General features: G+C 39.9%; 1 protein-coding gene across 1 annotated transcript; it reads right to left on the reverse strand.

Moving 5' to 3' along the window:
- Nucleotides 1–425: 425 nt before the first annotated feature.
- On the reverse strand, nt 426–13510 carry LOC148847583 (serine/threonine-protein kinase Nek5-like). Its single transcript, XM_088952172.1, has 14 exons — nt 12513–13510; nt 12341–12407; nt 12169–12234; nt 12039–12085; nt 11909–11954; nt 11739–11819; nt 11604–11646; nt 11459–11508; nt 10711–10792; nt 10570–10619; nt 3634–3707; nt 3452–3503; nt 2717–3367; nt 426–2635 (listed from the first exon to the last, which is right to left on the reverse strand). The coding sequence occupies exons 1-14, from the start codon at nt 12608–12610 to the stop codon at nt 650–652; spliced, it is 3393 nt and encodes a 1130-aa protein (XP_088808298.1). The 5' UTR covers nt 12611–13510; the 3' UTR covers nt 426–649.
- Between the last annotated feature and the right edge of the window lie 839 nt (nt 13511–14349).

A 14349-nucleotide genomic window follows, 5' to 3' on the forward strand; every position in this document is an offset into this window, starting at 1 on the left:
TTCATCGGAAATATCTCCTTAATTCTGTGCTTTATTTCATTGGGAGATATTCCCAATGCAAGGCAGTGATGGCTGTTCGAATGGACTTGGCTCTGGCTGAATCCGGTCTCCTCCGATTCACCCTTGCTTGGCATTTGGAAAACATCATCGCTGGCTACCACCCTTCAACGGCATTTGTATTCGACGACTTTGTACCAAACCACCCTCTGTAAATCTAATCAATTTCGCTTTTTCTTATCAAAAGAATAAATAAATAACCAAATACCAAAATACGCCACTATGGCTCTATTCCAACCCCTTCTTCAGTCAATCTTCCGTTTTCCTACAACCATTCTGGCCTTGAATACACCAAACAGAAGATACTTGCATCTTCATGACCGATCATTCTGTACATCCATTTGTATGCAACAATATATATTCATCCATTTAACCAAAAATTCATATTTATTTAATTGCTATACTCACTATATATACAATAGATTCTGCCATTGAAAGAATACAAGAGATGGGGAAAGAAAAACTGGATAAGGCAGAGGTAGGCCTGTTCTGCTTGTAATTCAAATGGAATTTGAATAGGTGAATGCCAAAAGGTAGCAGAAGAAGAGAACTGGCAAGAAACTGAAATAACATACAGATGATATCTGAGACATCACACAAGCCGTCCAGAGTCCTCTATCATCATCCCTTTGAGACTCTTTGCCAACCAGATTGCTGTCTCTCGTGGAGAGACCTTATCCTTCCCAAAAGGCTTCAAGACAACGGCAAGTTCTTCAAGCCTATTTTGTTGTAGCAACTCCGCAGACAGTTCCAGCAACCCTTCGAGTGCCTCTGCTCTCTGCCTAAACGACTTTACATTCAAAGTTTCTTTCGCTGGAGTGTCCTCTTCCTTCACACCAGTAGTGGTAACCTCTGAAGAGGAATTTGTTAGTTCAGAAAAGTCAGGTTTTGGAATAGGTGGGGTAGGGTTCCTGGCATCTACTTCTTTGTTGCCTGGACTGCCCGAAATACTTGATTTCACAGTAACTGCTTCCAAGCAACCTGGTGACTTCAGAGTAACCGGTGGTGTTGTGCTTCTCATCTCCACCTCCTCCCTTACTACATTTAGTAACTTGCCTACATCCATATTGTTGCCTGGACTGCCCGAAATACTTGATTTCACAGTAACTGCTTCCAAGCAACCTGGTGATTTCAGAGTAACTGGTGGTGTTGTGCTCCTCATCTCCACCTCTTCCCTTACTACATTTAGTAACTTGCCCACATCCATATTTTGAACCCCCATCTCCACAGTTTCCATCACAGGCTGCTCACTCCCTACTCGGAAGCTGCTGTGCCTTATGACATGGATGACATCATCAAAGGCTGGTTTTAAATGGGCCTGGGCTGCATTTGGCTTCTCAACTGCTGGACTTGGCAGTACTGGAATCTTCTCAGGTTGCAAATTGTTTTGGGTTGCTGAAATTGGTGTAGTGTCAGCCACGGATGAAAGGAGTTCTGTCACAGTAAACTTGTCATCATCGCTAGGTGTAGAAATAAGCTTTGATTGTGGTATTGCATTGTCTCTATTGCTAGGCTTGCTTATGGAGATTTCATCCTTACAGGCATACTCATGCTCAGAGTTTGGGAAGCATGGCTGTGGACCAGCACTACCACTCATTTTGTCATTACTGGTAGTATTCTTCTGATGATCCAAATTCGCCTCAGATGTCTTGACCGAGCATGATACAGGTCTATAATCATGTCCTTTACTTTCCACAGATAGGTTTTCTGGCCTAGCAGTATGTAGACATGGAGCAACCAAGCAAGTAGTAGGAATTGCTTTGCCCTTTGAAGTTTCAGTGTAATTATGTTCCTGGGAAATTTCAGTATGACTGTATCTCTCATGGAGTATCATATTCGGTGAACAAGAGTTGCTTTGCCCCTTGAAGTTTGGTAAAGGGGCTGCTAGCTCTTCACAAAGCTCAAGAAACTGAGTTGACTTTGACGATGGTACCAAAATGGTGCTATCTGTCTGTAGTCCTCTGGAATTGTTACTGTCTGTGTCTGTCTGCTGTAGTCCTCTATAATTGATGCTACCTTTCTGTAGTCCTACGGAATTTTTGCCATCTGTCTGTAGTCCTCTAGAATTGGCGATGTCTGTCTGTAGTCCTTTAGAATTGGCACCATCTGTCTGTAATCCTTTAGAATTGGCATTGTCTGTCTGTAGTCCTTTAGAATTGGCACCATCTGATGGTAATCCCTTAGAATTGGCACTATCTGTCTGTAGTCCTTTAGAATTGGCACTGTCTGTCTGTAGTCCTTTGGAATTGGCACCATCTGTCTGTAGTCCTTTGGAATCTCTTACTGGAGTTTTTTCAGATTCCTGTGCAATTGGTGTCAAGGCATGCTTGATGACATTGGGCAAATCAGAAATCCTTTCAGGCTCTTGGGTCGTATCACTTGGTCCTGGCTTCAGGCCATTATTCACAGGGCTTGAAGGCCTCAAAGGTCCTGAAAAGGAAGATCGTCTAGCCAGAATAGGAGGACGTTGCCTGGGCTTGGCTGGAAGTCCATCATCTAGAACTTGTTTTACAAGACCAGGAGATGAAGCTCCATCATACTTGGCTTTAGTTTTTGGAGAGGAGTCAAACATAGGAAACTGAAAAACATAAGACAATAAATGATGTCATTTCAATAATATTAATAAAGAAAATGAAAAGAAGAAAAAAAATATTTTTACCTGATGCTTCAAAAGATGTGATCCTTGGACCCGTTTCACAGAATCACTGTTTGCCTTTGCTGTAACACCAGGTGTATCCACATTGGATTTAGAACCAGGAAGAATTGCACTGGGTTTGGGGACTTTAGGTGATGCTTCTATGTTAACTTTTTGGGTAGTTACAGCTCCAGCCTTTGCACGATTGCCTCTCATTGGTGAACTATTTTCTCGGGCTTTTCCCTCTTCTTTCAAAGCCATAAATAAGTTCCTAATTGTTTTTGCTTGTTTTGCTTCAACCTTGGGTTGTTGTTCAACATGAGGGGGGTTCACCACCTCTTGTTCATCCACTCTGACAGTGGATCTACCAATTCCATGCTCATCACTAATGAAGGGCTGCTCACTATCCACTCCATCATCAGTTGAAGCAACATCTGTGTCAGTGGCTTTGTGGTCACAGTTGAACACCAATGCTGAATTGTTTCTTTCACTTGAAACCAAACTTTCTTTATCACTGCTAGAACTGTTACTATTTTGGCTTTCAGCCATATTTTTCTGAGCATGGCATGCAGTAGAGATTGGTTTCTCTGGGGAATAGGCTGTAGGGAGACTGGAAGATGCACGGTATTGATCAACATATGGTTGCAAATAAGGATGCCTTAGCATCTCAGATGCCTGATCAAGGTTCAGTGTAGACTATTGATTAGTGTGATGAAAAAGAACCACAAAAGTTGGCCAAGGGAAAAAAGAGATGCTTACACTTGGACGATGCTCTGGGTTCTTCCTCAGCATGCTCTTGATAAGTGTCTTCCTGTTTGAAATTACATTTTACAAATTTTGGTGATAGTTTCTAGAAATGAAATGGTGGAATCATCTATTACATATGGAATACAAACCTCAAGGACAAAAGATAACAGAAGATGAACAAATTAAGGACTTACAAGGAAGAGGAATAGCATGCTGGCAAAGGGCCAATGGATGAACGGTTTATCTTGCTTATTAATCCTGCCATATCCTGAAACCCGATGCACAGATCCCATGTAACTAAAATCTCCAATAGAAATTACAGCAAAACCAAGGAATTGTATGATGCACACTTGAGCATAAAAAAAAGTAATTAATTAGCATAAGAGAAATATACCCTTGGATCAAGAACTTGAAGAAGAAAAGAAAATTTTAGAATAGTGAATGATATAAAAATCCATCAATTAAAATGGGTTGCAAGTTTTCCTAATGGCAAGGTTTCTATCGATATCGATATCGATATTGCGAACCTTGGTTGCAACATAAAAATGTGTTTTCATGCTTCACAAATATAAGCATCTTCCCTGAATTTGATTATTGTCATCTGAGGATGTAGCATTTTTTTCTTTTCCTTTTCTATTTGTGGGGATTGGGGAGGGGTTGTTTTGCATGTGATACCAAAAATCACCAAAGACTAAAAAAACCTGAGATTGAACTTGGAAGCCTTAGCTTCTACTTGAACTTTCAAATTTGAAGCAAGAGAAAAACTACATAGAAGAGAAAGGGGTTTGAAGACCACTCAAATCACTTTGATAACTCAAACACTTATCTGAGCAGGTGTTTCACGGTTTCCTATCTCTTCAAGTGAAAGACAGCCAATTTGGTGAAAAGGCCAATAAAGGTTCCTAGCAAGTTTTGGGAACACTGAAAAGGACAGAGAGTTGAGGTGGCGATGAGAGATCCTAGGACTCTGGATAAGGATTTGTTGAGTCTGTTGAATTTAGTTCTTTCTGGGTCTTTGAACAAAGGATTAATCTTGATTCTTGAAAGGAGCATATCATACAAATCCAAAGTTTAAAATACTGACACGATACACCCAATATGAGGCGTATCATAATGGCATCCAAAGGTGTGGATACATAGAACGGGTGGAAAATGATGCGACCTATGCTGGGGTTTTTTTTTTTTGAAGAAGAAGAAGGTAAAGTACTGATTACACTTGTGGCAGATGTGTTTAGCAGAATGATTTCTAAAGCAGACAGGGAGGAGCTAATAAGTGGTTGGAGGATAGGTAGAAATTATGTCATGATGACCCACCTTCAGTTTGTGGATGATATTATTATTTTCTGTGAGGGGAGAGACCTAAGGAGAGTGAGGAATCTGAAAACTCTTATTAAATCCTTTGAGTTTACCTCCAACTTGTCAATCAACCTTGATAAAAGCTGCGTGGTGGGAATCAATTTGGAGGATGGGGAGATAGAGGCTATTGCAGGTTGCTTCGGATGTTCTATGTCCCATTGGCCTTTGACCTACTTTGGGCTTCCTCTAGGAGCTAACCCCAAAGAAAGTCGATTTTGGTATCCAATTGTGGAGAAGTTTGAAAAGAGGTTGGCGTCCTGGAAGAAGAGTTACATTTCCGTAGGGGGTAGAGTGACCTTGATTAGGGCTACACTTGCTAGTCTGCCGATTTATTTTCTATCGGTATTTAGGATACCCTCAAGGGAAGCTAAGAAGCTAGAAAAAGTGATGGTGGATTTTTTGTGGGAGCCAGGGGAAGTGAAGAAATACCATTTGATTAGGTGGGAGATAGTTAGCAGAAGCAAGGAAGAAGGGGGACTAGGACTAGGTAACTTAGTTCTTAAGAATGAAGCTCTGCTAGCGAAGTGGTTATGGAGATGGCCTTTGGAGAAAGAGAGAGGCTATGGCACAAGGTGGTGACTAGAGGTGTAAATTGGGCTATGCCGCCCCTGGCCCGATACGATGGTTTGGGCCGTGCTTGGCCTGGGGTTCTAGGTCCACAAGCCGGTATGACTGTGTTGTGCCACCCATGGCCTAGTCCGCGGCACGACCCATCACGAGTCGGCACGGAATGACTCGTGGGCCAGTAGCTATATAGGCGTTTTTACAGAAATACCCCCAACAACTATAAACAACTATGTAGGGGGTATTTATGTATTTTGGTTTTGGGGGGAGAAAGAATGACACAAATGCCCCCCAGTAGCTATATAAGAACTAGTTTGGGGACATTTTGGGTAAAGTGATAAATAACTTTATAATGACCAAAATACCCCTCCCAAAAAACTAAAAACAACTAGTTTTTAGGGCATTTTGGGCAATTAAATTATTTTTAATTCCTATAAATAGCCCTATCCTCCACCATTTTCAATTCCTACAATGATCAAATTCATGAACAATAGGAGAAAATGATGAAGTAAATATTTTTTGTATACTCAATAGTTGTATAGCATTTTTTCAAATTATTGTAAATTTTGTTTTAATTTTATTTAATTCATTTGATTTTTTAATAACGTAATTTTTTTATTTTCAATTTGTAACTATATTGTATTTTTTATATTTTATTAATTTATTAATTTATTCCATTTTCCAATTTTCATATTTCATTCATTCAACCATTGTATGCTTTGTATCGTTCAAATTTAAATGAAATAAAATTCCTATTTTTCTTCCGATTTGTTATTCACTTTGAGTCTTTGTCCCTTTGACTTCTTATTTGGTTAAGTATTTTTTTTTAATTTCTTTGTTAGATTTCTTATTTTTTCAAATAGTTCTCAAAGTTAAATATTTTAGTTTTACTTAGCAAAGAAATAAAATAAAAAATGTCAAAAAAAACCAATCTAGCACGATTTGGCTCACAGCCAAGGCCCGGCTTGTGGCCCAGCCCCATGGCACAGCACAGACCCGCATAAGCTTGAGCCGTGGGCTGTGTCGGGCCGGCCCCCCAAATTATCCCTAGGAGGGCAGCACGGCCCGCACTTTGTGTGGGCCCGTTTTACACCTCTAGTGGTAACTAGTATTCATGGCTGTTCGAAGAAGGCTATACATGAGATCCTTCCCCATTTTCTCAATCTGGTCAAGTATGATGTCTACTCCAGAAATAACGTTCTTTTTTGGGAAGGCCTTTGGATGGGAAACCAACCCCTTAAAGACCTTTTTCCATCTCTTTACTCTCTGTCCCATTACAAGAAAGAGCCGATTTCCAAGTTTACCTCTTCCTCGGTTTCTCCTTGGGAATTGAATTGGGATTTTAGTTTTCGAAGAGGGTTAAATGATGATGAATGTGCTTGTGTTTTAGAACTATTGTCATCACTCGAGTCCACTTGTTTGGATCCTCCCAATTCTGATTTAAGAATTTGGACCCCTAACCTGAGAGGCCGTTTTACTTGCTCCTCCTTTTTCAAATCCCTTTGCTCTTCTTTTGCACCCTTGGCTTTCCCAGTTAAAGAAGTTTGGATTAGACCCTTTCCCCCAAAGATTGATGTTTTCTGTTGGGAAGTCTATTATGGTAAGATTAATACCTTTGAAAACCTGCAAAGGAAGAGACCAAATTGGTGCTTATCCCCGAATTGGTGTGTCCTTTGTAAAGCTCAAAGTGAGGACTGTTACTACTTACTAATCTCTTGTTCCTTTGTTACAACACTATGGGATTGGATTTTTGGTCTATTAGTGAGTAAGTGGAACCTGCCATATGATATTAGTTTGTTGTTCAGTCTGTCTACTTTTGAGTGGCACACAAAGAGAGGGAGAATTATGTGGAAGGGTAATTTATCAAAAAAAAATTATGTGGAAGGGTATTAGAGTAGCAATCTTGTGGACTGTCTGGGATGAAAGAAACACCAGAATTGTTTTTCTGAAAAGGAAAGGAGCGTGTCAAAAGTTAAGGACCGTGTTTTGACAAGGGAAATTCAGTGGTTTAAAACATTAAACCTGTTTGATAGTTAATCCTTTGATGACCTGTGGAGGAACTGGTTAGCAGTAGCTAATACTTCTACCAGGAAAAACAGACTTTTGGTACAATCGAAGCCACCTGGGGAGGAGTTTGTTAAGCTGAATTTTGATGGGAGTAGCAGAGGCTTTATTATCATATCCTTATATTCAGGGCCTGTGGGTCTGGGAGACTATGAGGGCTGAATTGCTTGCTGCGGTACAAGGTAACCAGCTCGTAAACCAATTAGGGATAGGGAACTTGCTTATTGAAGGGGACTCTCAGGTGGTGGTGGGATGGCTGCTGAATCCGAACTCTGTGATTTGGGGCTATAGAGACCTCCTTAAAAAAGTTAAATGGCTAACAAGAAATATGACAGTTAGAATCCAGGGGGTTTCTCAGGACTCTTTATTTTGGGCTACCTTGTAATCATGTTCATCTGATCTTATAATGCTGTAATCAATCTTAAAGGAAAGGTCACATCTCGTGCCTTTCCTTGGGTCGCCTTTAACTCTTATTTACTGGATTAATAAAATATTTATTCATTGATAAAAAAGTACCGAATTGTATTAACAAAGAAAGCCAATGAAGCCTGCACATTGGGAATATAGAAAAAACCCGAGTAATCTCCCAAAGAAAGGTCCATCTTGCAAAAAAGAGATAAGCTGGACACCATGAAAAACTCTGTATACACTAAACCTAGAATATAACAGACCTATAAGGCTGTTCTTAACTAAGTCTAAAGTGGATAGTTTCTTGTTTGAGAGAATGTTGAATTTGAAAGTGAATTGGGATAAAAGTTGTCTTGCAGGATTGAACATGGAGGAATTCCAAATGTCTGAATGGGCTGATTTGTTGGGGTGTAAGGTGAATCATCTTCCTTATGAATTATTTAGGCTTGCCCTTGGGGGATAATGCAAACGGCTGTAACTTCCGGAACCCTGTGGTAGAGAAATTAACCAAGAGATTGGCCTCTTGGAAGAAGAGCTACTTATCTTTGGGGGCTAGGATCACCCTCATTAAGTCCACTCTTGCTAATTTGCGGATTTATTTCATGTTTGTCTTCAGAATTCTTGGTGCAGTTAGCAGAAATCTTGAGAAGTTGATGAGGGACTTTCTGTGGGAGCAAGGGGAAGAGAAGAAAGATCATAGAGTTTGTTGGGAAAAAGTCAAAAGAAGTAAGAGGTATGGTGGGCTTGGTTTGGGGAATATTTAGGAAAGAAATAGGGATTTGTTGGCCAAGTGGTTGTGGAGATTGCGTATTGAGAATGATAAGCTATGGGTGAAGGTGATTGTCAGTATTCATGGTCTTGCGGCTGATGGCTGGGATGCTGGTGTGCTGGCTAGGGCTGCAAGAACCTCTCCTTGGAAGTGTATCCATGCTATCTTGCCTTTATTCTTAACCATATCAGGTATAACCCTGGCTCCGATAATTTTGTTAAATTTTGGGAGCATGTTGGTTGGATAATTCCTCCCTTAAAGAGTTATTCCCTTCCATTTATGCAATCTTTAAGCAAAAGGATGAACCTATTACTGTGAGGTTAGTAGAGCATTGGACTTGGTTCAAAACCTTGAGGGTGTTTATTTAGATCCCTCTTGTCATGATTGTCGGGTCTGGACTCTTTCCCCTTTGGGCACCTTCACTTGTTCCTATTTCTTCCTATCCTTATTGAATCCAGTTGATAATGGGGGCCAACCTTTTCCGGTGAATGAGGTTTGGGGTAAGCATGTTCCACATAAGATTGGGGGCTTCTAGAATTAATACTTGTGAACTTCTACAAAGGAAAAAAAACCTAATTGTTGCTTGTCCCACTCCCCTCATTGGTGTGTCTTTTGTAAGGCTAATGGGGAGTCCAGTCATCACTTATTAATCTCTTGTCCCTTTACACTATCAATTTGGGAATGGTCTTTTCCCTTGTTTGGGTGGAGGTGGACCCCCCACCTAATGTTCAAAGGCTGTTTGACCCTACCTTTGTTAGTTGGCAAAATAAGAGGGAAAAAAAACTTAATGGAGATGTTTAAGGGCTGCAGTTTGCTGGACTGTCTAGGAAGAGAGAAATCAAAGGCTGTTTGAAGGCAAAGAAAGAAGTATGGATGCCCTAACTGAACTCATTACAGTTAGGGTGATCCATTGAGTGAAAACTTTAAAGCTTTTAGATGGAATTCCAGTGGTTGATAAGTTGATTTGAGAAGGAAGTGGAGAGAAGTGGCTGATTTTGAGCCTTTAAAGGAGTTAGTTGTGCCTAATTGATTCATCAAAAAAAGTTGTGCCTAATTGGTCTCCCCCTACTAATGGATTCATCAAAAAAATGTTGTGCCTAATTGGTCTCCCCCTACTAATGGATTCATCAACAAAAGTTGTGCCTAATTGGTCTCGCCCTACTAATGGATTCATCAAGCTGAATTTTTTATGGTAGCAGTGTAGGAAACCTTGGGCCCTCAAGTATTGGAGGTGTTTTCAGGGATGAGGATGGCGATATTGTGGCTCTTTTCTCTGCTCCCATTGGCGCTGGGGACTCATTAAGGGCAGAAATCCTTAATATGTTGGAAGGAGCTAAGAAAGCCAAAGAGCTTAACCTTTCAAAGGTGCTAATTGAAGGGGGTTCTAAGCCGGTTATTGGCTGGCTTCAAAAAGAGGAGAGGGGATGGTGGGGTTACATCAATGAAAAAAAGGAAATTTAGACATTTGGCACAAGGAATGGATATCAAGCTGAATTGGGTGGAGAGGGATGCCAACTGCATGGCTGATGCTTTAGCTAAGCAAGGAGTGGGAAGAAACACTAATTTCTGGGCTATATTGTAATCCATTTTCTTGCTTCTTTCGGGGGAGTTAAGAGAGTTTATCTCCTCCTTATTTGCGTCTCTGTTTATGATTTATCAATGAACTAATGAATTTCAGTTATTGAGAGAGAGAGAGAGAGAGAGAGAGAGAGAGAGAGAGAGAGAGAGAGAGAGAGAGAGAGACTAAGGCTCTGTTTGGTTTGAAAGAAAAGGAAGGGAAATTAAGTCAATTAAGGAAGAGGCTTCCATTCCTTTTTTCTTTTAAACCAAACACAGCATAAATGATTATATGGACTATCTTGAGAGGCATCATAACCTATTCTAATTAAGCAAGCCTCAGTCACCAAGAACTGTTTGCATTCCTTTCCAAATATGCCAACTACTTGAGACTGTGTGGAAGAAATCTTACAAAAGCTTTAAATGCGGGGCGGTGGGCAGCCATCTCATACATACAGCACCCTGTCAAATCATGACCAAAAGTAAATATACTAAAGCCAAATGCTAATACCATGGTCCAATATATCACAGATATTAATCAAGAGATTCGTACCTAATGACCAGATATCAGATTTGAAGCCATAAGGGATATCAGCAAGCAGTTCCGGACACATGTAATTAGGAGTCCCAACTACCTGAGCACAACATGGTATAAAACCAATAATCAACTCCCAAGAAATGCTCAAAGTTTATATCCATTTATCTCTCTAAAAGAAGGAGAAATGAAGAAAATGGTTTAACATGAGCAAACAGCAAAGATAGCAGACTAAAAGCATGAAAATTATCACCTATTTCCACAACAGCAGCCTGGAAAACCACTAACAAATTAAAATAGCCAAATGTAGTTACCATACTAATAAAGCTTTGTTCAATATTCTTTGGTCCTTTTTGGTAAGAAAATCTAGTCCTTGGTCTTTAGGTATCATGATATGCAACCAAACCAAAGATAGAATTTTTTCCTCCTTTTTAATAGTTACAAATTCATGGAAACAAATAATGATAACGCTAAGATTCATGCAATAATGAGGTCATACAACCTTCAGACTACCTAGTGCTTAAACAATTATGATGGTTTGTGTTGTATATTGAATTTCAACCTACAGAACAGATTGCTAAATTACTCTAGGGAATGAACCTAAGTGCAAGGACTTTCACTAGCTCACCCATAGCCAAAGAAGAATTAACCTGGAGCATACCAAACCCTCAATAAACGATCTTAAAAAGGATATCAGAAACAGTACAGCAAATTAGCAAATGGAAAGAAAGCAAAATTTGAATTACAAGTACAGAAATGAACATACAGAAGAAGCCAGGTCATCTGCTTTTAGAGTTTTAGCAAGTCCGAAATCCCCTGGTCAAAACCACAAGATTTATGAGCCAAAACCTAATAATCAATCACATTTGGGAAACCACCATTTCTACTTTAAGTCACCAAAATATACTTACCAAGACGAACATCTTGGTCCTTGGTGAGAAAGATGTTAGAACACTGCTAAGTGCCAAAGGCAATGTGCTGAAGTAGTAAGTACATGTGCTTAGAAAAATAAATGAAACTCACTGACCACAACAACATGCACAAACCTTTAGATCTCGATGTAGAACAAAGTTTGAATGCAGATACTCAACAGCCAATAGTAATTGGGTGAACCACTTGCACAGTTTCTGAACAAATTACAGACCATCAAGAAACTATAGGAAACTGAAGCAAGATTAATCAAAGTGTAAATGGGGCAGCTAGGAAAATTTCATACCTCCTCTGGAAATAATGCCCCATTTGCTCTTTTCATCAACTCCGCCCTGTAAAAAGGTAATAAGCAACAGAAATCAGAATATAATTTACGAAGTAAAACTCTCTAAAATTAAGCACCATAGTTTACTCACATGTCTCCACCTTCACAGTATCCAGTGACAATGCAAACATAGCAACCCTGCATTATTGTCTTTATTCAGGAACGAAACAGCAGAAACTACGGAAGTTAAGAAAAACAGGTAAAATAAGAATAACTCCCACTTTCTCCACCCATGCTTCCTTGAATTCAACAATGTAAGGGTGCTGGATTCGTGCAATGAGAGCCATCTGCATTCCAAGTTATCCAGAAATGTGAAAAAGACAGCAAGACTCCCAACAAGATCCAAAACCAGGTAAAAGATCAAGCATATCGGGATCAACTCATATAACTTACCTCTTGATGAGCGGACCTCCTGCAGCGATCCGTCTGTCGTGCAAGCCTGATCTTCTTCAATACATACCTAAAATTCGAAACATCCAAACGAGTCTCAAAACGAAGCGTAAGCTACAAATATTACCAGAATAATAAAGAATCAAAAAGGTTATACAAGAGCAGAATCGCTTACTTTTTCCTCTCCAATTTGTGATTGACCAGAATGGCCGCTCCAAAAGCTCCCCGGCCAATCTGTTCCATGATCTCATAATGATCCATTCGCGATTCCATGACTCTGATTCGTAGGGATCAAAAGAAGACGTCAAACGCCAGATGCAATTCGCTTTCCTCTCGTCCGCAACTCTTTCCAAAATTTTCAATCAACTTCAAAGCATTCTACTACACCATTCTCCACTCAACGCACCAGACAGTAGTCTTCCGCTTCGACAACTCGTACTTGAACCTCACCATTCTCACGAACCAAAAACACTCTTAGTCCTTTGATCTTGCAGAACTCCAATGCAGTTCACCAGCCCTAAATTTCTCCAGTTGGAACAACAGACAACCAAACACCCCTACCTCCCTCGATCTACCAACCTCAGTATCTCTGAAGCTTCTCCAACAAGCCTCCGTCAATCCCAAAGCTAACTTTCCAATCTTCTCCAACTCCTCTACATTTCTCTAATTCCTTTTCTATCCTCGCTTGGTTACCTCTACAAATGCCATAAGTAACAACAGTTCTTGGCAAATCTCGATAAACAGAAAAGCGATCGAGATCGAATTTATCCGACCAGAAACTCTGAACCACCTTCACCTCCGCAGCTTCTTCAATCTATGTCTTGCTCAGGAAAAGGAAAAAAAGTATTCAAAATTTCTCTTTTGGCTTCTCTCTGCCCTCACTCTCTTTTCCTCTTTTGATCCTCTCTCACTCCTTTTTCTTTTTTCTTTATTTAATTTCTTCGTAATTTATGAGGAAGAGAGAGAAAGAGACCAGAGCTGCGATCACAGTCTATACTTTATAGTTTATAGCTAACCACGGTTAGAGAGAGAAATTGAACATCTGAAGACGCTTCTGTTCTTTCTCCTCAGTCCTCAGAGACTAGAGAAAGAGAGAGGAGAGAGAGAGACAGAGAGAGGGGAGAGCGTTAATGGAGTTGGATCATGGCCCTGTTTCGTGAAGTGCCGACAGTCCTAGTTGGCTTTCCAACTCATTCCTTTGTTTTAGATTTCTTCCATTTCACTTCTATTGATACCTTACCACATTATCCACTTCATTCCTTGGAGTAAAACAATCCGCACCGTTTGATTGAACCAATAGATTTCTTTAAAGTGGGACATATACATTTTCAGCCTAACGAGGATTGGAAAAGGCAAGTGAAAGAAACACTGATAGCAAGTTATTCCTGGTGGATAGATTCTATTTTGACAGTTGGATTATGTCAGGCCTACGTAAAAATGGTGAATCTGTTCACGTATATTATGCAACTATCATTCATCTTGTTAAAAAAAAAGCACGTGCTGAGCGTGACGCGCGCTGTTGTTATTTTGCGCGGTTGCGCTGGGGCTTTTTTGTTTTACTAATAACGTGCTCCATCTCCAACATGTTCCAGGAGCAATGACAATCACAACGAAATCAAATATGCTCGCAGAGCAGGGGCCCAGCGGCTTGCTAAAGTGCGCCACGAGGATTTTTTTGGGTGGAGCTCTCTCCCCGGTGCATGTTAGGTCTTTACGGCCTTTTAATGGAAATAGGTGCCACATAAAAGATTACATCAAAATTCAAAATTTGAAGAATCGGAATACCCTTTTTCTTTCTTATTTGGTTAGTTGATTATGGCGATTTCTGGGAAATCGGCCAAAATCGATTATTGAAATTAACTCTTAAAATCATCTTTCTTATTTTTTATGATGATTTTTTAATTTAATTGATTCTGATTTTTTGAGGACGACATGACATTAAATAATAATTCTAATACAAAAATAATCAGTTTTTAAAAATTAGCACCAAACAAATTTAAAATCCATTTTTC

This window comes from Nelumbo lutea, chromosome 6, assembly GCF_056320005.1.
Source record: "Nelumbo lutea isolate HS-2025 chromosome 6, American lotus-T2T, whole genome shotgun sequence".
NCBI classification, from domain to species: Eukaryota; Viridiplantae; Streptophyta; class Magnoliopsida; order Proteales; family Nelumbonaceae; genus Nelumbo; species Nelumbo lutea.